The sequence below is a fragment of the Giraffa tippelskirchi genome, chromosome 7 (assembly GCF_054371585.1).
Source record: "Giraffa tippelskirchi isolate mGirTip1 chromosome 7, T2T-mGirTip1v1.2.pri, whole genome shotgun sequence".
In the NCBI taxonomy this organism is placed as follows: domain Eukaryota; kingdom Metazoa; phylum Chordata; class Mammalia; order Artiodactyla; family Giraffidae; genus Giraffa; species Giraffa tippelskirchi.
In genome coordinates this window covers 88257609-88281725 of record NC_137281.1, presented here as the reverse complement: position 1 = coordinate 88281725, position 24117 = coordinate 88257609, and the positions used below count along the sequence as shown (strand labels likewise).

Genomic DNA, 24117 nt, shown 5'->3' with positions numbered 1-24117 from the left:
CATATTCTTAACCAAAAATTATTACATGAATAACATGTTCAAGGAAATATTCTATGTCATCTAAGAGATAATAATTTATGCCTTTGAAGAATCTGAAGTCTGATAAGGAAGATAGAAAGTACACAAATAGCTATAGTCTAGGGTATGAAATGATTTTTTTTTAAGAAAATACCATATGTAGCTCTTCCACGATAAATTTGAAAAAACAAGAGCAAATTAATGATTCCCTAGAGAAAGAGAATTTTCAAAAACCAAAAAAGAAATAGAAAACTTAACTAGGCAAATTACCACAGAAAGATTTCAAAAGGGATTATGTATCTACTATAAACTAAAATACAATGTTCTCAACAACAGAAACAAACAGTTCTACAAATGGCCAATAAGGACACGAAAAGATGTGCAACTCACTAATCACTTAGGGAAATGCAAATCAAAATCACAATGAGTTACTACTTAACACCCATTAAGATGGCTATTTTTTTCAATATTTTTATACAGAAAATAGCAAGTATTGGCAAGAATGTGGAGAAACTAGAACTCTTGTGCATTGTTGATGGGAATGTCTAAAGATACACCCACTGTGGAAAGCAGTATGGCAGTTTCTAAAAAAAAGTAAACAGATTTACCATATCATTCAGCAATCTCACTTCTGGGTATATAGCCAAAAGAACAGAAAGAGGGACTCAAAGAGATATCTTTATATCCATGGACTCAAAGAGATATCTTCATATCCTTGTTCATGGCAGCATTATTCATAATAACCAAAAAGGCAGAAACAACACAAATGTCCACAGATAAATGAATGGATAGACAAAATGTGGTATGTACATTCAATGGAATATTATTCAGCCTCAAAAAGGAATAGAATTCTGGGGTTTCTCTGGTGGCTCAATGGTAAAGAATCAATCTGCCAGTGCAGAAGATGCAGGTTCAATCCCTGGTCCAAGAAGATCCCACATGCAGCAGAGCAACTAGGCTCATGCACCACAACTACTGAGTCTGTGCTCTAAAGCCTGGGAACCGCAACTACTGAGCTAGCACACTTCAGCTCCTGAAGCCCATGCACCCTGGAGCCCGTGCTCTGCAACAAGAAAAGTTAACGAAATGAGAAGCCTACACACCACGAGAGAGTAGCCCCTGCTTCCTGCAGCTAGAGAAAAGCCCATGCAGCAATGGAGACCCAGCACAGTCAAAATAAATAAATGAATGATTTTTTTTAAAAAGGAATGGAATCTTGATAAATCCTACAACTTGGAGGAACCTTGAAGACATTACGCTAACTGAACTAAGTACAACACAAATGGGAATGCGTTGTATGAGTCCACTTACTTGAAGTATGGTGGTGGTAGTTTAGTCACTAAGTCATGTCCTACTCTTTCAACCCCAGGGACTGTAGCCAGCCAGGCTCCTCTGTCCATGGAATTTACCAGGCAAGAATATTGGAGTGGGTTGCCATTTCCTTCTCCAGGGGCTCTTCCTGACCCAGGGATTGAACCCATTCTCCTGCACTTCAGGCAGATTCTTTACCCCTGAGCCACCAGGAAAGCCATTATATGAGGCATAGGGTAATCAAAAACATGGAGACAGAAAGTAGAATGGTGGTTACCAGGGGCTGGAGGTGGGGGTAGGAATAGAGAGTTATTATTTAATGGATACAGAATTTCAGTTTGGGACGATGAACAAGTTCAGGAAATGGATAATGGTGATGACTGCACAACAATGTGAATACACTTGATGCCAACTAACTGTACATTTTAAAGTGGTTAAAATGGTAAAGTTTATATTATTACGTATTTTGCCACAATAAGCACAGATTCCAGATCAAAAACAAAACTACATTACCTTTGACTCCTTTTTCTCTTATATTCCACAACCAATCCATCTGTAAATTCTGTGGATCATACATTCAAAATATGTATCAAATACACCACTACTTACCACCACCACTATCATCTTTCTCCATATCACCTTCCCCTTCCCATAGGATATCCATTCACTTCTTACCACACCAATCCTATCCCCATATTCCTAGAGGAGGGTAGCGTTAGCAAACTCAGATAAGGGACAGGTGGACTTACAGACTTAACAGATGAAGCCAACAACACACACCCTTTCTCTTTGAAGATTTTCTGCTTGAAACAGGCCTTATATGGAGGAAGGAATACATTTTAACTTTAAATGAAGTTCAAATTTTAACAATTATATGGAATCAGAGAATTTGATAATCCCATTCTTTGAACAAATGGTGAATGAAGGACTTCTAAAATTATATGTATGGCCAGAAAATTTGCATAACTGTCCTGAATTTCATCAAAGGTCAAGGAAGAAATAACTACATGAACAGGTTTAAATGGACATTCAGGAAGGGGGTAGAGAATGCAAATTACAAATAAAGGATTATTTTCCATAATACACAGATAAACAACTCAATAGATAAATGAGATAAAAAAGAATGTATATAGATATTTCACTGAGAAACAGACCCAAAGAGTCAATAAATAAATGAAAACATGTTCAACCATACTAATAATTAGTACAACTCAAATTAAAATAACAACCCTTTTTATGATAAAGTATTTTTAATTTTCTAAAGTAATAATGATATTATGTTTTTATTTTAAAGAGTAATAGTGTTTTAATACTGAAATATTTACAGATGAAATGATATAATGTCTTGGGTTTATTTCATCATAATATGGAAAGCAGATAGTGGTCTACTGAAATAAGAATAAGAAGCCACGACTTGGTTTTTGTTGAATCTAGGTGATGACTACATGGAAATTCGATATATAATTTGTCTATTTTTGTATGTGCTTGAAATTTCCATATTAAAAAATTAACATAAAAAGATAATGGAAAACTTAAAATAAGAGGTCATGTGTGGAGAAGGCACTGGCAACCCTCTCCAGTACTCTTGCCTGGAAAATCCCACGGACGGAGGAGCCAGATAGGCTGCAGTCCATGGGGTCGCTAAGAGTCAAACACGACTGAGCGACTTCACTTTCACTTTTCACTTTCATGCATTGGAGAAGGAAATGGCAACCCACTCCAGTGTTCTTGCCTGGAGAATCCCAGGGATGGAGGAGCCTGGTGGGCTGCCGTCTATGGGGTCGCAATGAGTCAGACACGACTGACGCAACTTAGCAGCGGCAGCAATGTATGACCTTGTGTAGTACCTATGACAAAGCAGCAAGAAAAAGTGCGTAAGATGCTGCACATGCAGAATCTGGTAGGGATTGGGTACTGAAGAGATAAAATGTTTGGAGAGAAAAAATAAAACATAAACAAAGGAGATCCCCAGGTGTTGAATCCAAGTAATTAAAATGATGTTATCACAGAAATAGAACAGTAAAGCAGAAAAGCTGGCTGAGGAGGAAATAATAGTTGGCTTAGGCACTTCTATTGCAGGCACTGCAAACCTGAGGCATTGCCTATTGAGTGGGAAAAGGAACTCTTCACAACAGTTTCCAATGGCATTGGAATTGTCCAGATATTTGTCTCTCATTCTCATTGTTTAGTTTATAGCAAAGAAAGCTGTCCTGAAATTGGATTGTCATAAAACCGAGAAGAAAATTGTTAACATTTATAAGCTTGTCACTAACCACTTGTATAGTTACGTCTCTATATTCAAACCCAGGCTTCCCTGGTGGCTTAAGAATCCACCTGCAGTGAAGGAGACATGGGTTCAATCCCTGGGTTGGAAGATCCCCCAGAGAAGGAAATGGCAACCCACTCCAGTATTCTTGCCTGGAGAATTCCATGGGTAGATGAGCCTGGCCAGCTATAGTCCATGAAGTCACAAAAGGTGGACATGACTTAGTGACTAAACCACCACCATTCAAACCCAGGAAGTAGCAAATACTACTCTCTATAAGTTTATATAAGAATCATTAACGATATCAACTAAGTTAAGGGTTTATAGTACAAGAGCATTCAAAACAGTTTTGTCAGCAGAATGTAAAAGACCAAAAGTTATAGGAGGTATGATATCTATAAATGGTCCATCGTGCATTGAGTTCCCCATCATGACACCTCAAGAGTAAAGCCTAAAAAGGCTAGAAGAGAACTGTATTAGTTATCTATTGAAGAGTAACATATTATCCCAAAACTTAGCTCCGTAAAACAACAAGCATTTATTAGCTCACAGTTTCTGAGTTAGGAATCTGAACAAGGATTGACTATGTGCTTCTGGCTCAAGATACCTCCCAAGGCTGCAACCCAGATATAGGCTGGGGCAGCAGTCATCTCAACACTTTTCTGGAAGAGAATCTGCTCCCATGTTCACTCCTGTGGCTGCTCATTGGCCTCAAGCCCTCACTGGTTATTGGCTACAGATAGCAGTTTAAAGACATGTGGGCTTCTCCATAGGACAGCTCACAATATGGCAGTTGGCTTCCCTCAGAGCAAGCAATAGAGCAAGAGATGCATGTCAGATGGAAACCACCATCTCCTTGTTACATTCTCAAAAATGACATCTCATCCCTTTTACTATATTCTCTTTATTAGAAGGCAGTCACTAGGTGCAGCATCGCAGAAGGGATTACACAAGGACATGAATACCTTGTGGGGAGGTAGGGGAGGTGGGGAGGTCACGTCTCTGCTTAAAACCTTCCAATAACTTCCACTTGCATTTGGAATGACATCTATCCTCCTTACCAGGTATGGTCTACAAAGCTCTACAAATTTTGAACCCAGCACAAGTCTCCAGCCAAATCTCAAATCATCGTCACCCTCTTTCTGATTTACTGGCCTTCTCACTTTACCTCAAATATACCACCTCTTTGCCATTTCATGGCCTTGACATACCTTCTCTTTGCCTGGGACTCAACCAACCAGCCATCTGGTCAAGCCCTCCTCTGCATTCAAGTCTGAGCTGCAATCACAGTTCCTCATGCATGCCTTTTCTGGCTATCCATCTAAGGCAGAGGCAAGTCTCACTTATTTTCTCTCCTAAACCACCCAGTTCTATGCCTTCACAGCCCTCACAGTGTCTTGTTATTACATATTTACTCTCATGTGTTTCTCTCTCTGAATTTTAGTATGACAAAAACACTGATTTTTTTCTCTGTTCACAGCCTGAGAGCTGCAGGGCTGTGTGCTTTCTCATATGGCCAGAGGAAGAATACGATCTCTATAAGCCGATCCCAGGAGATGCAACCAGTGTATGCCATGTACACTCCTTAAATTCAGCTGTCCAGTTATCTAGGCCTCCTTCTTATAGGTTCGTGGTGTAGCCATGACTCTTACCAGGAGTAAGATGACTACACAGCAGTTCATATGAAGTGATCAGGTGTTTAGGGAGTGGGTTGCTGGCTCTTCACTCTCGGGGAAGAATATTCCCCGAAGTTATTCTTCCCTAGTCAGAATAACTCACTAATCCATTTAAAACAGAAAACTGAAAGCCAGTCATTCATTTGCCTCTTCAAACACATCATTGGCTCCTAAAAGCATACCACTTCAGCAGTCAAGTTACATCAGCCAGTTTTACCCAGTCTGGGAAACAGTGTGGTGACCAAAGAGATAAAGTGGGATTCCAAAGTAGTTTTAACTTGAATGGCCCAAAAATGAAGATGAAGACAATTTCAAAACCCTTTTACCAAGATTCCCCCAATGGAGAGTAAACTCGAGGGGGACCTGGGATCATCTCTGTTTCATTCACCACTCATAGTCATCCTCAGTACATAGTATAGACCTAGCACATAGTAGGTGCTCAATAAACATTTATTGAATGATTGATTAATTAAAGGTTCTTCACCCCCCTACACTCCAGCTTATCCTTCAGATTTCAACTTTATATAACTCCATCAGGAATATATTCGCTTATCCTTCAGTCTGATTCAGGATCTCCTATGAGCTGTTCTTCAAAACACTTGTCACAATAGTAATTAATACTTGTGTGTTTAATGTCTGTCTTCCCCACAAGACTCTGCCTGTCTCTGGCACCTAGAGTTAAACTAATCATGCTCAACTAAAATTCACTGAATGTTTTAATATCTATATTTCTTTGTTACAAATAAACGTCATTAGAAGTTTCAGAGCTTCTTTGTCAGAACAAAGTAAACTTGAAATCCCAAAACTGAAGAAAGTAAGAGGTAAGGGAACTTTCAAGTCCCTATTAACACTGATGATATTGAATCTCCAGGGACACAGCTCCACTCTGCAAAAGAAGCATGTAACCTCCAGATTAAGTTTGAGCTGTGTAACTGCTGTATCTCTGAGTTTCCATGGAAACCAAACAGAACCCCAAGCAGTCAAAGCCTGATGCCAGTTCCACAGAGACAAGGAGTCTGCCATGATCAGTTTACCCCCGAATCCTCTATGGACACTATACTCCTGGAAGGACCAGAAACCTCTTAAGCCCAACTGAAGATGAGTCATACAAGTCTGCATCAATTGATGTCTGTTTCTGCCTTAGTATAGGAAGGATGGAAGAACAATTAATTAGGAAGTGTTCTGGCCATGACACGTCAGGAGCACTAAGAGCTTCCTGAGAAACTGGTGATTTCTGGGGACTATCTAGGGATAGTTCATTTCTGAGGATATCTGAGGATACATTGATGGCAAGAGAGTCAGAGAAGATTTAAGAGAAACTTGTTGTTGGAAAATATGGATATTTGCTGACATTTGCATGTACTGTCTACAAGAAAATCAGGCCTGCTTGTTCCATGATCTGCAGACCATGGTACAGCTCTGGATCATCCTTCATTTCGCATCTTTGGTGAGCTCCCAAGAAGCATACTCCTCAGGTAACACTACAGAGTCAGGAGTTTCCTGTGAAAATCAGGAGTCTCCCCTCATCAGAACTGCCTTGGAGACAACTAAGCACCTCACCTAATATCTAGTGAGGTAATCTACATTGGTGCAGTATTTGGTGTGGGAGAAGGGGAAGCTGATTCCTCTGGATGTTCTGGCTGGAAGCCTTCCATCTGTTTTCAGGTGTCCACTGGCGGGCTGTGGCACAGCTCACTTCTTTGATTTTTTGCATCATTCTCAGTACCCTGACTCAGGAACAGCTAATGGCTCACAGAATCATTAAGACTTTTCTCACTGTTTTCATGGGCAGCTATTTATTCCCCCTTTGTCTCTCTCAAACTCTTCTACCCAACTCTTAGTCCAAGTGGGCTCACTGTGCTGGTTTCTTTTATGACTTTGAATTTAGGTTATTTTATAAGCTTTAATAAAAGTAATAAAGAGACAGAAGAAAAATCACCCACCATCCTCCCATCCTATTGTGGCAATTATGCTCATTTTTCTGTGTTCTCATCCAATTCTTCTCCATATAGATACATATTTTACACAGCTACAATGTACTGTGTTACCATTTCTCCGAGTCAGGCTTATCACATTAGTTCCTGCTCTTGTCTCAGATAGAGTCAGCTCTTCTCCACAGAAGCTTGCCCTTACCTGTCATTTCTATAAAGGACAATTGATAGCAAGAAAGCCTAGCTCTTTAACCAGATCTCTAAAGACAATGTTAAACAATGCAAAAATTAGAAATAAAAATCCTTTAAAATGAAGACATTTTCTCTAAAACTGAAATTGAACCAATGAAGAATTCTGAAAATCAGCATTTATCATTATTATTTAGAATTATTACTACTTAGGAATTTATCCCAAAGTAATAACCTCAATGACATCTAGTCTACAAATGCATGTTCCCTCCCCCATGTAACAATTTCATAGTGCATGGATCTCTCAAAAAATATCAACCAAATAATATATTAACAAAAATTTGTAATAACATATAACAAAAATTTGTTATAATAATATGTGTGAAGGAAAGAAGTACAAAATACATTATCTGTGAGCATGGCTATATAAAGCAATAAACACTGAATAAGAATAGAAAAAATACAAAAGAAATAAATCAAAATATTAATAATAGTTGTCTCTGTGGGCAACAGACGATCCTTTTTTATTTCATTTTTTTGTATTTCCTAAACTTTCCATTATGAGCTGATACTACTTCTCTATTTTAGCCACAAAGGGAAAAATAAAAACAGCTAACATTATGTGACTGCTTACTCTATGGCTAACCTCGTGCTAGGTGTTGGATATACATTATTCACTTACGTTCTGAGAGAATGTTTTACATATGTATTGTTATTGTTCCCTTTGAAGAAACAGAGTTTTGGTGAGATTAGAGAACTGATCCCAGACAAGTTAGTAAATGATGGAGCTCAGGTGCAACCACACAGTTTCTCTAATACAAATGCCTCTGCAACAAGTTCTAGAGCACATATTCCATTAGTGCTTTCAATAAATGGCCATGATCCACAAGATGCAGAATTTGCAGAGGAAAATGTTTTAATGTATTGAGAGCCTTTACAATATTTGGACAAATATGGGAAAATATGTCACCTGATCTAAAAAAAATAAGAAGGGACTTAATATGGTTTCCTTACAAACAAACAAACAAAAAAAAGGTGGAAAAAGAACTGGTAAATGTGAAATTTTTCCCAAAAAGTACCAGATAAATGGGTCAAAGTATGTGTCTTAATGCTAACTCAGTGAGGGGTCTGGGAAACCAGCCTGAGGAGGGAGAAAAGGGGACTTGTAGGTCAAAGAAATAAAGGATTCCTTTAGCTGAAAATCCCTGTTTGCTTTCAGATTCGAGTGTCCTCAGGTCCCCAGAACATCCCGACTCCTGATGCTGCACACCTCTGATCGGTCATTCCCAGCAGAGGCCAGAGGAGCCACGGGGAACCACACCACTGTCACCGAGTTCATCCTGCTGGGGCTCTCAGACGCCTGTGAGCTGCAGATGCTCCTCTTCCTGGGGCTCCTCCTGACCTACCTGCTCACTCTACTGGGGAACCTCCTCATCGTGGTCCTCACCCTCATGGACAGGCGCCTCCACACCCCCATGTACTACTTCCTCTGCAACTTTTCTGTCATGGAGATCTGGTTCACCTCGGTCATCTTCCCCAAGACACTGACCAACATCCTGACTGGACACAAGACTATCTCCGTAGCAGGATGCTTTCTCCAGCTTTTCCTCTATTTCTTCCTGGGCACCACAGAGTTCTTCCTACTGGCGGTGATGTCCTTTGACAGGTATGTGGCCATATGTAAGCCCTTGCATTATGTCACCATCATGAGCAAAAGGGTCTGTGTCCAGTTGGCTCTTTTTTCATGGATCACGGGATTCCTTCTTATAGCCATTCCATGTTCCATCATATTTCAGCAACCATTCTGTGGTTCCAATATCATTGATCATTTCTTCTGTGACAACTTTCCACTCCTGAAACTTGTATGTGCAGACACAAGTCTGATCGAGCTTCTGGGTTTTATCCTGGCCAACATCAGCCTACTGGGCACTCTGTCTGTGACGGCCACCTGCTATGGCCACATCCTCCACACCATCCTGCACATCCCCTCAGCCAAGGAGAGGCAGAAAGCCTTCTCAACCTGCTCTTCTCACATCATTGTTGTCTCTCTCTTCTATGGCAGCTGCATCTTCATGTACGTCCGGTCGGGCAAGGGTGGCCAGGGGGAGGACAGGAACAAGGTGGTGGCCTTGCTCAACACCGTGGTGACCCCAGTGCTCAATCCCTTCATCTACACCCTGAGGAATAAACAGGTGAAGCAGGTGTTTAATAAGCAAATTAGCAAGCTCCTCTCATAAATAGGAGCTGGATCTGAGAGGGTGGAGAAAGTTGGCTCCTTTCCTGAACCTCTCCAAATACTGCTGCTTCCCGATCTCCATGAAATATCTCCTCTCAGACAGTTTTTTAGCAATGCTATAATCTACAGTGGTTTCTTACATTTATCATTACTGGCTCATGCAATCTTGTCAGAGAGCATAAAAAACTCAGTGTACCACAACTGTGTCTGGTATGTCTTTCTGATCCTAGAATGTATCTGAGTGTTTTTTTGGTTTCTTTGTTGTCAGGTTTTTGTTTTGGTTTTGGTTGCACTAGGTCTTTGTTGCTGCTTATAGGCTTTCCCCAGTTGCACCGAGCAGGGGCTACTCTAGTTGCGGTGGTCAGACTTCTCATTACGGTGGCTTCTCTTATTGCAGAGCTCTAAGGTGTCTGGGCTCAGCAGTTAAAGCTCATAGGCTTAGTTGCCCGGTGGCATGTGAAATCTTCCCGGGCCAGGGATAGAATCCATATTTCCTGCATTGGCAGGCAGATTCTTAACCACTGGACTACAAGGGAAGTCCTGTTGTCATTTTTGTTTGTATGATTTGTTTTGTTTGCCCATGCCACATGGCTTGTGGAATCTTACCTAGCTCCTTGACTAGGGATTGAACACGGGCCCTCAGCAGTGAAAGTGCAGAGTCCTTAACAACTGGACTGCCCTGAGTTTCTTAATCTAGCCTCATTTTAAATTATAATTTAACATACCTTCTTCACGAAAACCTTTAAAAACCAATGAAAATATTCTCAATGAGAATATATTTATGATAGACTTCAGAATTATTATGTGTCCAGAAAAATTAATGAGGTGGAATAGTCAAGAAATATTGAACAAAAAAGTGTCAGGTATTAAAACACTAACTTAAGAACAAACAAATAGAACAGTGGAATTGGATAGTCTAGAAAAATGATTCAGATTAGACATAAAGATCTAATAGATGATTAGGGTAGACTTTCTAGGAAATTCCCTGGTGGTCCACTGGTTAGGACGCCAAGCTTCCATTGCAGGAGGCATGGATTTGATCCCTGGGTAGGAAAGAAAACTAAAATCCAGCAAGCCACATGGTGAGGCCGAGAAAATAATAACGATAAAACAAAGTAGACTTTTTAATCTGTAAAGAAGAGACAGTCCAGTGGATAAATAACGCCAAGACTATTAGCCAACCACAATAGAAGACTGTCGTCTTTAAAAAAGATTGGGGTCTAGTACATTATTGGGAAAAGGTTAGAGCAGAAGATCAATTTAAAAGTGATACATGCCTTAAATATTTATTTGAAATTAAAAGCTAGAAACATGTATTCACTAACCTACAAATATTCTTTTCTTTGAGTATGAATATGATGATTGTTGTAGTCTTTCTTGCTAGACCACATCCACAATATGAAGTTTCAGGATTTGCTTCAGTAGTACAAAAATTGTAAAGATGCCAGAGAAACCATCTGTGAACAGAATTCTAGAATTTTCTCATTTTGTTTGTCTGTTGCCAGTCTTCACAGTCTTTGCCCACACCTCAATCAACAATTTTTCTCATTATCTGGCTTTATGGAATCTATTGCAAGGACTCAATTTTGTTTTCGCAGAAAAGTTTTGTTTTTATACTCACATTTCATTGGTTTATCTTCATTTAGTTAAAATGTCATTATAGTAACAAGTCCAGTTAGCAAATCAAGGTTCGGAAACTGATTCTTGGTACAAGCTAACTGCTGGGAACAAAAACAGGCATGAGTACAGCAGACACCTCCTAGCTGCAAAGGCATGCTGTGAACATCAACGACTCGGGGAGGTAATATAGCACAGAGGCTGAGAATGGCTACTAGAAGTCCACCACCTAGGTTTAGATTCCCAGCTATTAGCCATTTGAGCTTAAACAAGCAATACTTCTTGCATCATGTATATTGAAGGCAGAAGGAGAAGAGGGCAAAAGAGGATGCGATGGTTGAATGGCATCACCAGTTCAATGGACATGAACGTGGGCAAGCTCCGGGAGACGGTGGGGAATAGGGAGGCCTGGCATGCTGCAGTCCATGGGGTCACAAAGAGTCAGACACTATTTGGCAACTGAACAACAATATATATATATATGGAGATAATAATATATCTATCTCATAGAATCCTTATAAATATTATTCATATATGTCAGAATGCTTAGCTCAGGGCCTGATAAAGTTAAGTGCCATGTTAAGTGTCGGTTACTATATTTTACTGAAGGAATAAGCTGCATAAATGAACATAAATGAAGAGATTACCTAGAACCTTGTAGAAAAAGTTGTTAGATCCTTATCTCATATCTTAAACTGAAATAAATTCAGGATAATTAAGTAAATAGATATAAACCACAAAAAAGAAAATTTGGATAAAAATTATCTCATTAAAGATGCATAGGGACTTCCCTAGTGGGCCAATGGTTAAGATACTGTCTGCCAATGCAGAGAACATGGGTTTGATACCTGGTCTGGTAAGATCCCACATGCCATAGGGCAACTAGACCCTGCATATCACAACTACTGAGCCCAAGCGTCCTACATCCTGTGCTTAGCAACAAGAGAAGACACCACAATGAGAAGCCTGGGCACGGCAACAAAGAGTAGCCTCTGCTCACCTAAACCAGAGAAAGCTTGCACATAGCAACAAAGACCCAGCACAGCCAAAAATTAAAAAAAAAAGAGAGTTTGCATACCGCAACTAACAATCCTGCAAATTGCAATGAAGATGAAAGATCCCGAGTGCCACAGCTAAGACCTAGCATGCCAAATAAATATATATATTAAAAAAAAAAAGATGTGTAGGGAGTTTTTTCAATAGAACTATAAACATAAATTTATAAACTTAGCTATATAAATTTTTAGACTTCTTTATGTTAGGGAAAAAAAACAGTAGTTATGTATAGATGTGAGAGTTGAACTACAAAGAAAGCTGAGTGCCAAAGAATTGATGCTTTTGAACTGTGGTGTTGGAGAAGACTCTTGAGAGTCCCTTGGACTGCAAGGAGATCAAACCAGTCCATCCTAAAGGAAATCAACCCTGAATATTCACTGGAAGGACTGATGCTGAAGCTGAAACTCCAATACTTTGGCCACCTGATGTAAAGAACTGACTCACTGGAAAAGACCCTGATGCTGGGAAAAACTGAAGGCAGGAGGAGAAGGGGCCAACAGAGGATGAGATGGTTGGATGGCATCACCGACTCAATGGACATAAGTTTAAGTAGGCTCCAGGAGTTGGTGATGGACAGGGAGGCCTGGCGTGCTGTAGTCCATGGGATTGCAAAAAGTCCGACACAACTGAGCAACTGAACTGAATTGGACTGAACTATCTGCCTGAAATCCATTTCCCATTCTTAAAGTAGTAGGTCCCTGATCTTAATAAAGCCCCTCTCCCTTCTCAGTTCATGTAATTGACATAGCATGATGTCATCCCCAACCAGTTAGAGCATGACCATGGCTATTGGCTCAGGAATGGCCATATCACTAAAATCAGACAGTGAAGCCAAGCAAATCTCAATTCTGAGATACTTAATGGGAACTTGTGGAAGAAGTGTCACTCATCTGGACTTGAGGTTGAGGGGATGTTGGGGGAAAAGGACAGAAGACACAAATTACCAATAAGGGAAACAAGTAAGTAGACACCACTATGGATTCCTTAGGCATTAAAAAGTAATAATGGAACATTGTGAACAACTTATGGTAATGTTTTTGACAACTTAGATCAAATGGATAAGTTTCTTGAAAGACAAACTACCAAAACTTGGGAACTTCCCTGGTGGTCCAGGGGCTAAAACTTGCTTCCAGTGGAGGGGACCCAGGTTCAATCCCTGATTCACATGCCACAACTAAAAATTCCACATGCCTGATAAGGGGTTAATATTCAAAATACACAAAGAACTCATAAATCAATAGCAAAAAAGATAAACAATCCAATTTAAATGGGCAAAGGGCCTGAATAGATATTTTTCCAAAGAAGACACACAAATGGCCAAAAGGTACATGAAAAGGTGATTCACATTATTAATTATCAAGGAAATGCAAATCAAAACCACAATGAGGTATCACTTCACACACCTATTAGGATGCCTCTCACTATAAAGAAAAGAGATAACAAATGCTCTCAAAGATGTGGAGAAAAGAGAACACTTGTGTACTGTTAGTGGGAATGTAAACCGGACTATCACACAGAAAACAGTACAGTGAATCCTCAAGAAATAGAACTAGGATAAGATTCCGCAATTCCACTTCCGGATACATAACCAAAGGAAACAAAAATCATTGTTTCAAAAAGGTATCTGTACTCCCATGTTCACTGCAGCACACTCACAATAGCCAAGGTATGGAAACAACCTAAGTGTCTACTAACAGATGAATGAATAAAGAAAATGTGGTATATATAAACAATGGGCTATTATTTAGCCTTTATCCTGACATTTTTGACAACATGGATGAACCTGGAGGCCATTATGTCAAGTAAAATAAGCCGGACAAAGACAAACACTACATTGTATCACTTATACGTGGAATCTTAAAAAAAAAAAAAGTTGAACTAATAGAAACTGATAGTAGAAAAATGGCTGCCAGGGGCTGAAGTGGAGAAAATAGGGAGAGGTTGCTAACAGGGTATGAACTTTCAATTATAAGATAAATAAAGTATAAGGATATAATATAATGGGGTGAATATAATTGATAACACTGTATTGTGTAATTGAAAGTTGCTAAGAGTGTAGAACTTATATGTTTTCATCAAATAAAAAGGTAAATATGTAAGGTGATGAATATGTTAATTAACTCTAGGGGGAATCCTTTAACAGTATATACATCTATTAAATCATCACCTCTGTACACTTTAAATACCTTGCAATTTTGTCAATTATACCTCAATAAAAAGGAAAAAAAACCACGTAGAGGAGGGAGGGTTGAGAGAAAGTAAAATGGTCTTTGTTTGCAAATGACATAATCATCTATGTAGAAAATCCAAAGGAATCTACCCAAAAATGTTCCTAAAATTAATGAATAAGTGTAGTAAGGTTGCAGAATACCAGATTCTTGTGGAGAAGCATATGGACGTGGTGGTTTAGTCACTGAGTCCTGTCTGACTCTCAGGACCCCACTGAATCTTCCCCAGTCAGGAATCTAACCCACGTCTCCTGCACTGCAGGTAGATTCTTTACCACTGAGCCACCTAGGAAGCCCTGATAGAGAAGCCTATGATACTACCTTATATGCTAGCAATAAACAATTAGAAATTGAATTTTTTCTTTAGACTTGAACATGCAAGTCTGAAAATGATCAAACTACTGAGAAAAAATTAAAGGCTTTAATAATAAAAGGAGAAATACACTCATGAATTTCAAAACATATTATTATTATTAACATGTCACCTCTCATAAATTGCTGGTGAGATTATAAATTGGTACTATTTCAGCTTTGTTGAAGTCAAGACAACAACATGGATCACCAGCAGCTCTACTGGAGCCATCTGAGAAAATTCGGCCAGGGTTCTCGCTCTTGCCAGGTCTGCTTAAACCGGCACAGTCTGATCCAGAAACAGGCCTCAATATGTGCCCCTAGAGTTTCCGCCAGTACACGAAAGACATTGGCTTCATTAAGTTGGACTAACTGAACTTCTTTAAATGGATCATCCAGCACAGCTACCTTATGCAGAAACAATACCAGCACTTTGTATATAAAATAAAAGTTTTAAAAACTTCAAAAATAAATAAATTGAAATTTCATATTATCTAATGAAGTTGAAGATCTGCATAAGCCACAACCACTAAAACCACCAAATCCAGCGGGTACCCTGGAGAAATTCTTACACGTGTGTCCAAGAGACTTGTCCAAAAACACTCACAGCCACACTTCTAGAAATTGGGGGGAAGAAACTGCAAACAATCCAAATGCCTCTCCACAAAGTAAAGGATAAGACAATGTTACATAATAGAACAGTATACAACCATGAAATGAATGAATGATAGTCACACATTTTAACATGGATGACTGTCAGGAACATAATATTGCAGGCAGAAAAGAATATACACAATTTGATGCTATTTATATAAAGTTCAAAAATGTACAAAGATAAAAATACACTCTTTAGGAACAATACTTCCCACCCCTCTGCCCACTGGTTCCAGCATTCTCAGCCTCTGGGCTCCTCTCTACGTGTCCCTTTATGATGCCACCAGCATCTTTCTTAAAAAAGAAATTTAGTCCTTTACCAGCTTCTCCAGGCTTTAATTCCCACATGCTGCCCAACAAAAAACATTCTTAGGATATTCTCTTTTTATAGAGCAATAGATCTGATAGACAGAGTGCCTGATGAACTATGGATGGAGGTTCGTGACATTGTACAGGAGATAGGGATCAAGACCATCCCCATTGAAAAGAAAGGCAAAAAAAAGCAAAATGGCTGTCTGAAGAGGCCATACAAATATCTGTGAAAAGAAGACAAGTGAAAAGCAAAGGAGAAAAGAAAAGATATTCCCATTTGAATGCAGAGTTCCAAAGAATAGCAAGGAGAGATAAGAAAGCTTTCCTCAGCAATCAATGCAAAGAAATAGAGGAGAACAACAGAATGGGAAAGACTAGAGACCTCTTCAAGAAAATTAGAGATACCAAGGGAACATTTCATGCAAAGATGGGCTCGATAAAGGACAGAAATGGTATGGACCTAACAGAAGCAGAAGATATTAAGGAGAGGTGACAAGAATACACAGAAGAACTGTACAAAAAAGATCTTCATGACCCAGGTAATCACGATGGTGTGATCACTCACCTAAAGCCAGACACCCTGGAATGTGAAGTCAAGTGGGCCTTAGAAAGCATCACTACGAACAAAGCTAGTGAAGGTGATGGATTCCAGTTGAGCTATTTCAAATCCTGAAAGATGATGCTCTGAAAGTGCTGCACTCAGTATGTCAGCAAATTTGGAAAACTCAGCAGTGGCCACAGGACTGGAAAAGGTCAGTTTTCATTCCAATCCCAAAGAAAGGCAATGCCAAAGAATGCTCAAACTACTGCACGATTGCACTCATCTCACATGCTAGTAAAGTAATGCTCAAAATTCTCCAAGCCAGGCTTCAGCAATATGTGAACTGTGAACTTCCAGATGTTCAAGCTGGTTTTAGAAAAGGCAGAGGAACCAGAGATCAAATTGCCAATATCCGCTGGATCATCGAAAAAGCAAGAGAGTTCCAGAAAAACATCTATTTCTGCTTTATTGACTATACCAAAGCCTTTGACTGTGTGGATCACAACAAACTGTGGAAAATTCTGAAACAGGTGGGAATACCAGACCATCTGACCTGTCTCTTGAGAAAGCTGTATGCAGGTCAGGAAGCAACAGTTAGAACTGGACATGGAACAACAGACTGGTTCCAAATAGGAAAAGGAGTATGTCAAGGCTGTATATTGTCACCCTGCTTATTTAACTTATATGCAGAGTACATCATGAGAAACGCTGGGCTGGAAGAAGCACAAGCTGGAATCAAGATTGCTGGGAGAAACATCAATAACCTCAGACGTGCAGATGACACCACCCTTATGGCAGAAAGTGAAGAGGAACTAAAAAGCCTCTTGATGAAAGTGAAAGAGGAGAGTGAAAAAGTTGGCTTAAAGCTCAACATTCAGAAAAGTAAGATCATGGCATCTGGTCCCATCACTTCATGGCAAATAGATGGGGAAACAGTGGAAACAGTGTCAGACTTTATTTTTTTGGGCTCCAAAATCATTGCAGATGGTGATTGCAGCCATGAAATTAAAAGACACTTACTCCTTGGAAGGAAAGTTATGACCAACCTAGACAGCATATTAAAAAGCAGAAACATTACTTTGCCAACAAAGGTCCATGTAGTCAACATTATGGTTTTTCCAGTAGTCATGTATGGATGTGAGAGTTGGACGGTGAAGAAAGCTGAGCGCCGCAGAATTGATGCTTTTGAACTGTGGTGTTGGAGAAGACTCTTGAGAGTCCCTTGGACTGCAAGGAGATCCAACCAGTCCATCCTAAAGGAGATCAGCCCTGGTTGTTCATTGGAAGGACTGATGTTGAAGCTGAAACTCCAATACTTTGGCCACCTCATGCGAAGAGTTGACTCATTGGAAAAGACCCTGATGCTGGGAACGATTGGGGGCAGGAAGAGGAGGGGACGACAGAGGATGAGATGGCTGGATGGCATCACCGACTCAATGGACATGAGTTTGGGTAAACTCCGGGAGTTGGTGATGGACAGGGAGGCCTGGCATGCTGCGATTCATGGGGTCGCAAAACGCTGGACACGACTGAGCGACTGAACTGAACTGAGGGATTATAAATGGTAAATTAATGTTTCTTCCCATTTTATTATTACACCACACTGCAGACTTCAATCTCAGTGCCCAACTCACTTCCTGCAGTGCTTAACCTTTAGCTTTCTCTAACATTCCATTAGGTACTTGTAAGTCACACTATTTTAGAAATCTCAGAAACTTCACATTGCTCATGTAAACAGTTTAAGGCCTTCAGTACTAGAAAGTTAATTACAGACATAAGGTGTATATATTATCTAGCTTTGTTCACACCACAAACCAACTAATCCAAATTCCCTTGATATGAAATAAATTCAGTCATTCATTCAGCCAGTCAATTAGCCATCTATGCATTTGTAACCAATGTATCAACTGCTCCACCAACCCATGAAGATATGTGGCTACATGTGCTTATATTTTTTTTATTTTTTCAGTTAATTATGTAAGTGCTCATTTTCTGTATTGACATCAGTTCTAGTATCTGTTATTGGGCCTACCTGTTTCTCCCCTAAAGGGTCCCTGAATTCCAGTCCTTACATAAAAAGACAGTTGGACAAGATCCCTGGACTCTCAGGCCCTGGATGGGGCTCCCTCCCTACAATAATATTACAGAGTTTTAACAGTTAAGTGAAATCATTCTTTGCTTGTTCCTTGGAAAAGAGTTGACTTATCATTATTTTTTGGAGAAGGAAATGGCACCCCACTCCAGTATTCTTGCCTGGAGAGTCCTGTGGATAGAGGAGTCTGTTGGGCTGCTGTCCATAGGATCGCACAGAGTCGGATATGACTGAAGTGACTTAGCATGCATGCATGCATTGGAGAAGGAAGTGGCAACTCCAGTGTTCTTGCCTGGAGAATCCCAGGGACAGCGGAGCCTGGTGGGCTGCTGTCTATGGGGTCGCGCAGAGTCAGACACGACTGAAGCGACTTAGCAGCAGCAGCAGCCTCATTATATTTCACCTCAACAACCTGGAGAGAAAAAACTTGAGCAAAGATCCAGCTAGCTCCTCAGTCTGGAAGGCTCTTTCCCTGTCAGAAGGCTCCTCCTTAAGAGGATGGAGGTAGGAGCCCAAGGAGTGGCTCTCCTTCCTCCATGTGCTGATCACAGTGGCTGCCTTGGAGTAACCCTGGAGAGAGGGGAAACGTGAATTGGGCATAGAGAAAACACATTGAGACGCTAATTCAAGTTCTCTTCGTAAACACAGTCCTGAATCTTGACTCTGTGGATGACATCCAGGCGAAACCTTCCCTTTGGGTGAAGTGTGCCTCCCTCCAGAGGAAAAAAGGAGCCTCACTTCACCCTGCCATCCTTAGAAATAAGCACTGTGCTCAGTGGCTTTACATGTAAACAAGAGCTTGCAATCATTCATTATTTGTCCCACATTTTTAATGTACTCATTTAATGTAATATAATTCCCAAACTGTGCAGCTGAATACAATTCATAAGCAAGATTTATTTTAAAATATTTTCCAATTGTCTGTTTATCTTTCCTAATCCTCCCTATCTTCTCATCTTTTAGGTCATCTACCCCTTTGCTGTCCAACTCACTGGAAGGAGAAAAAAGGAGTCAGTGCCGGAAGAAGACGTGAGGGTAGGTAGTTTCTAACTAAACTTCTGCAGACAGTACAAACCAGCATTAAAATGGTGATGCTGCCGATGAAGTTATGTAGCATTTCCTAAATAGGCCTCTTATCAATCAACCAACAATTATTTATCAAGTTCCTGCCATATGCCTAACATTCAATCACTCATTGGCTCAACAGAATTTTGCACTGCCAGGAGCTGTGTTAGGGACTGAAATGCAAAAATGAGTAAGATATAGTATCTACTCTCCAGTAGTTCTTTTCTGAAATAAATAAATAACCATAAGACCACCAATTCATACAACTGAAGAATAATCTGAATTAAATTATGTGCACTAGAAATGCATGTCCATAGACAGTAGACCTCAGTGGACTGAAATTGTAAAGATGCAAAAAAAACAAAAACCTTCTTAAAGGAGGAAGTGCCTGAAAAGAGCTTTGAAAGAGAAGTAAATAATAGATAAGCAAAAGAAAGGAGGGAAGGCACCCAGACTGTGGGAACAGCTTTGGCAAAAGCCAGAGGCTGAAATAGGTTTGAGATGCTTTGGGAGCAGCAAGGAGATGGAAAAGACAAAGTAGGCTCTTCATTAGCTCCGCAAACCAGTTTAAACCTCTTTCCAAAGGAATGGTGAAATTTTGATAAGATATTGTATGTGGGTTAAGAGTCTTTTAACTGTGGCAGCTTATAATTAAACCATTGTCTCTAGTCATTGTTAGACAGCTACTGAGAAAAGCCAGCTACCCCATGCTAATGTATAACTTCTTTGTTTTATGCAAAATAGTCAGCTCCAGTCTAAAAAAGAGCTGTGTGCCTCTATTCAAGTAGAAATGAATACCTCCTTCTGGTTGGATAATAAAAACCCAGGGCTTTCAAGCTCACAGGGCCTTTCCTGGACACACACAGTCAGAGCATCATGTAATTTTCTCTCTTTTCCTTCTAAGCATGTGGAAAAAGAAACAAAAATGCTCTGCATGCAGGAAAGTCAAGAATAAGCCAAGACCTGGCTGTCCCCACGCAAGGAATCATGTAGGCAGATGCAGTCACCCATCCCAAAGGCAAAGAACGATGGTGAGATACACTCCTGAGGAAAGGAAAGGAGAAGAAGGACTTCCAAAAAATCAAAATGAAAGGCAACATAAGGGAAGGGAAATATAAATCACCAGAAAATGTGTCTGTCTATAAAATTAAAGTTCAGAGAGAACATGTAAAGACTGCGTGCTAAGTCACTTCGGTCATGTCCAAATCTTTGCAACCCTATGGACTATAGCCTGCCAGGCTCCTCTGTCCATGTTTCTCCAGGCAAGAGTGCTGGACTGGATTGCCATGCCCTCTTCCAAGGGATCTTCCCCAGATAAAGACTATCCAATCCCAATCCTCTTTATCTCTGACTGTTACTCACATTCCTGAACTTTCTTCAGGAGTGATGAGAAAAACTGAAGAATGAATAGGAGAGGCCCAGAAATGAATTTTGCTTTTTTTTAATATCAAAAATAAAAATCTTTGACACTAATAATTAGTTAGCTAGCCAAAGTTTTTAATGTTGGTCACCCTAATGAAAAAAGTGAAAAGGGACTTCCCTGCTGGTCCAGTGGCTAAGACTTTGCACTCCCAATGCAGGGGGCCCAGGTTCGATCCCACATGCTGCAAATAAGACCTGGTACAGCCAAATGAGTAAGTAATTTTAAAAAGAGGGTGAAGAAAATTCAGGAGTGATGAGTAACAGTCAGAGATAAAGAGGATTGGGGTTGGATAGTCTTTATTTCTAAACATGAGAGTTTCTTAATGGTGCAATCTGTTATGCTAACCATTAGAGTGAGTAACTGAAACACCCTACAAAACCTTTTTTGAGCTTTCACAGTAGAAAGGATCCTCTCAAAAATGACCTATTACGGTAGGAAAAGTAGAGTATACGTATCTGAAGGATCCTTAAAGAGTCTGGAGCTCTTATGTTGCCAGTAGGAATGTTCGACAGTCTCTAATAAAGATAAATATACACTTACCACATAATCTAGCAATCCCACCTTTAGATGTTTACCAGAGGAAATAAAAAAGCATGTCTACTCAAAGACTTGTATGCAAATGTTCATAGAAATTTACTTAAAAATAGCCCTAACCTGGAAACAACCCAAATGTCAGCTGGTGAATAGATAAATAAATCAATGGGATACCCATACTGTTAGGGAAACACACTGACTGAAACACCCCACCCTGGCCAAGCACCATAGTAACCATTTGCATGAGTTATTTCATGACGGGAGGCCCTGGTAAGGAACACAGAACTAACAAGCTACCACTAACCAGAAGTATTCAGGAAAGGTTAAAAGGAGATGCCATGTGTCCTACCAACCTCCCAGAATCCTCGCTGGAATCCTTCTTGGGGGAACAATGCATGCGCCACCAGGAAGGACCTTGAGTCAGAATGACTGGCCAGAGACAACCCAGAAACTAATCCCATTATGATAAAATCCCAGACTGCAAGCCATGTGGCAGAGTCCTTCTGGGTTCCCTTACCCTCCTGCTCTCCTCCCAGGCACCCTTTCTCAGTAAAGTCTCTTGCTTTGTCAGCATGTGTGTCTTCTCGGACAATTCATTTCAAAGTGTTAGAGCCCAGTCTCGGGCCCTGGAAGGGGTCTCCCTTCCTCCAACCGTACCACGGGATGCTGTGCTTGCATGCACGCTCAGTTGCTTCAGTCGTGTCTGACTCTTTGCAACCTATGAACTGTAGCCCACCAAGCTCCTCTGTCCATGGAATCATGGTAAGAATCCTGGAGTGGGTTGCCATGCCCTCCTCCAGGGGATCATCCGGATCTAGGGATCAAACCCATGTCTGCCTGCATCTCCTGCATTGCAGGTGGACTCTTTACCCACTGAGCCACCTGAGAAGCCCCATGGAATGCTACTCAGCAATAAAAGGGAATAACTAATGATACAGGCAGAAATATGGACTCATCTCAAAAGCATTTGCTAAGTGGAATAATCCAGACACTAAAGGCTATATACTGCATGATTCCATTGATGTGACAGTCTGGAGAAGGCAAAGAATACAGAGATCAGATTGATGGTTACCAGGGGCTGAGGATAGGAAAAGGGAATGGATTCCAAAGAGGAGGGAAAACTGGGGGGAGTTATGGAACTCTTCCATATCTTAATCGTGTGTGTATGTGTTGTACTTTGAGAATTTTTCTCTGCCATGTGGAAGCTACGCATATTTTGTACATTTGACAGCCAACTGAATAGACTGGGATTCTGAGCAGTCTTTTTTCTGACTGTGCCAACTCTAAGGGACTTTTTGAGATCTTAACCATCATTGCATCAGCTATACAATGAAAGCCTTTCCTTCCTTAGACTATTTTGGGGAATAAATTTTCTGGATCTTGTATCAGTGGCATCCTTTGTGATCTCTTGTGGGGACACCTCTTTTATCTTATTGGTTTGATTCACTATTAAGATATATTTCATCGATGGCCAGATGATGGATCATTTAAACTGGAGAAATTTCTAAATTGGTAAATTTTTAAAGAGCTCTCATTATAAACAGCTGTTTTATTGGTGGAAAAAAACAAGTTAGATAGTGGGAAATATATATATTTAATGGTTAACCTAAGAACTCCTTTAATTTGAAAAAAATGGTTTGAGAATCTTTATTTGTGGTCTCTGCTTCTGCTCAATGAGTCTTACTGATGCTAATAAAAAAAATTAGGACAATTAATATTAACTAGATTTATTAGCAGGGAAGTAAGAAAAAACTGAAGCCCAGAAACTTTTTCCCAATAAGGTGGAAATTTTAAGAGAACTCATCACAAAAGGAAAAAAATTTTTAGATGATTATTAAGAAATGGAAATAAATAAAATAGCTGTTAATAGGATTAAAAACAAAAAGTTTTGATACAATGCTACCTAAGGTCAAATGGGTCAAAGGGACCCTCTATTGGTCCCTCACTGTATGGTCAGTCCATTCAAGATGGCTCTTGTTTTGCTCTCTGTGCCTCCCCTGATTGACCAGTCTGCTTTACCTGTGCCCTACTCACATGAACCTGCTTGCCACACACAGTGGGATGTCACTTCAGGAACTTGTTTCAGATATGTAAGATCTCCTGTCTATTAAATCATTGATGTCTCTTGTCACTATCTTTGGGCTCTTTCTTCAGTCTCTTGAGGCTGGGCAACTACAAGGCTTGCAGGCCCATGGAATGCAACCCAATATCAACTTGAAAGGGCCCCAAACAAGTCTACTCTATTCACCCCAGTTTAAATATATATATATATATATTTAAAAGACTGGAAGAAAATTATGAGATAACTGGCCAATAATTTCTTGGCCTAATTAATCAAGTGAAAAAAAATAAGAAAATGGCCTGAGTCCTGCAGTTAACCTCTCACTGGGGACCCCAGAGCCTTATTATGCAAAGTGGATAAAATGGCCAGGATAAAAAGGATGGTTTCTGGACTCCTTGTAGGAGTAACTCTTGTTGATGGGATCTTAATGGAGAATAAAGTTAAAAGTATAAAAGCTGCTAGAATTGAGATAAAAGCTTATGAATATTGGTATATTTAAACGGGCTTTATATAAAATGGTTACATCTCTTTTGCCTAATTATGTTGTGCCATAGA

General features: G+C 40.0%; 1 protein-coding gene and 1 pseudogene across 1 annotated transcript in view; both read left to right on the top strand.

Annotated features, from left to right (window-relative positions):
* OXA1L (OXA1L mitochondrial inner membrane insertase) overlaps window positions 1–24117 on the top strand; it is a 76570-nt gene that overhangs the window by 16817 nt on the left and 35636 nt on the right. Inside the window, exons 3-4 of the mRNA XM_081506649.1 lie at window positions 8611–9583; window positions 19442–19513. Coding sequence (XP_081362775.1) covers window positions 8611–9583; window positions 19442–19513 — 1045 coding nt within the window. The remainder of the gene's footprint in view (window positions 1–8610; window positions 9584–19441; window positions 19514–24117) is intronic.
* Window positions 15082–15251, top strand: LOC145512614 (small ribosomal subunit protein uS14 pseudogene; annotated as a pseudogene).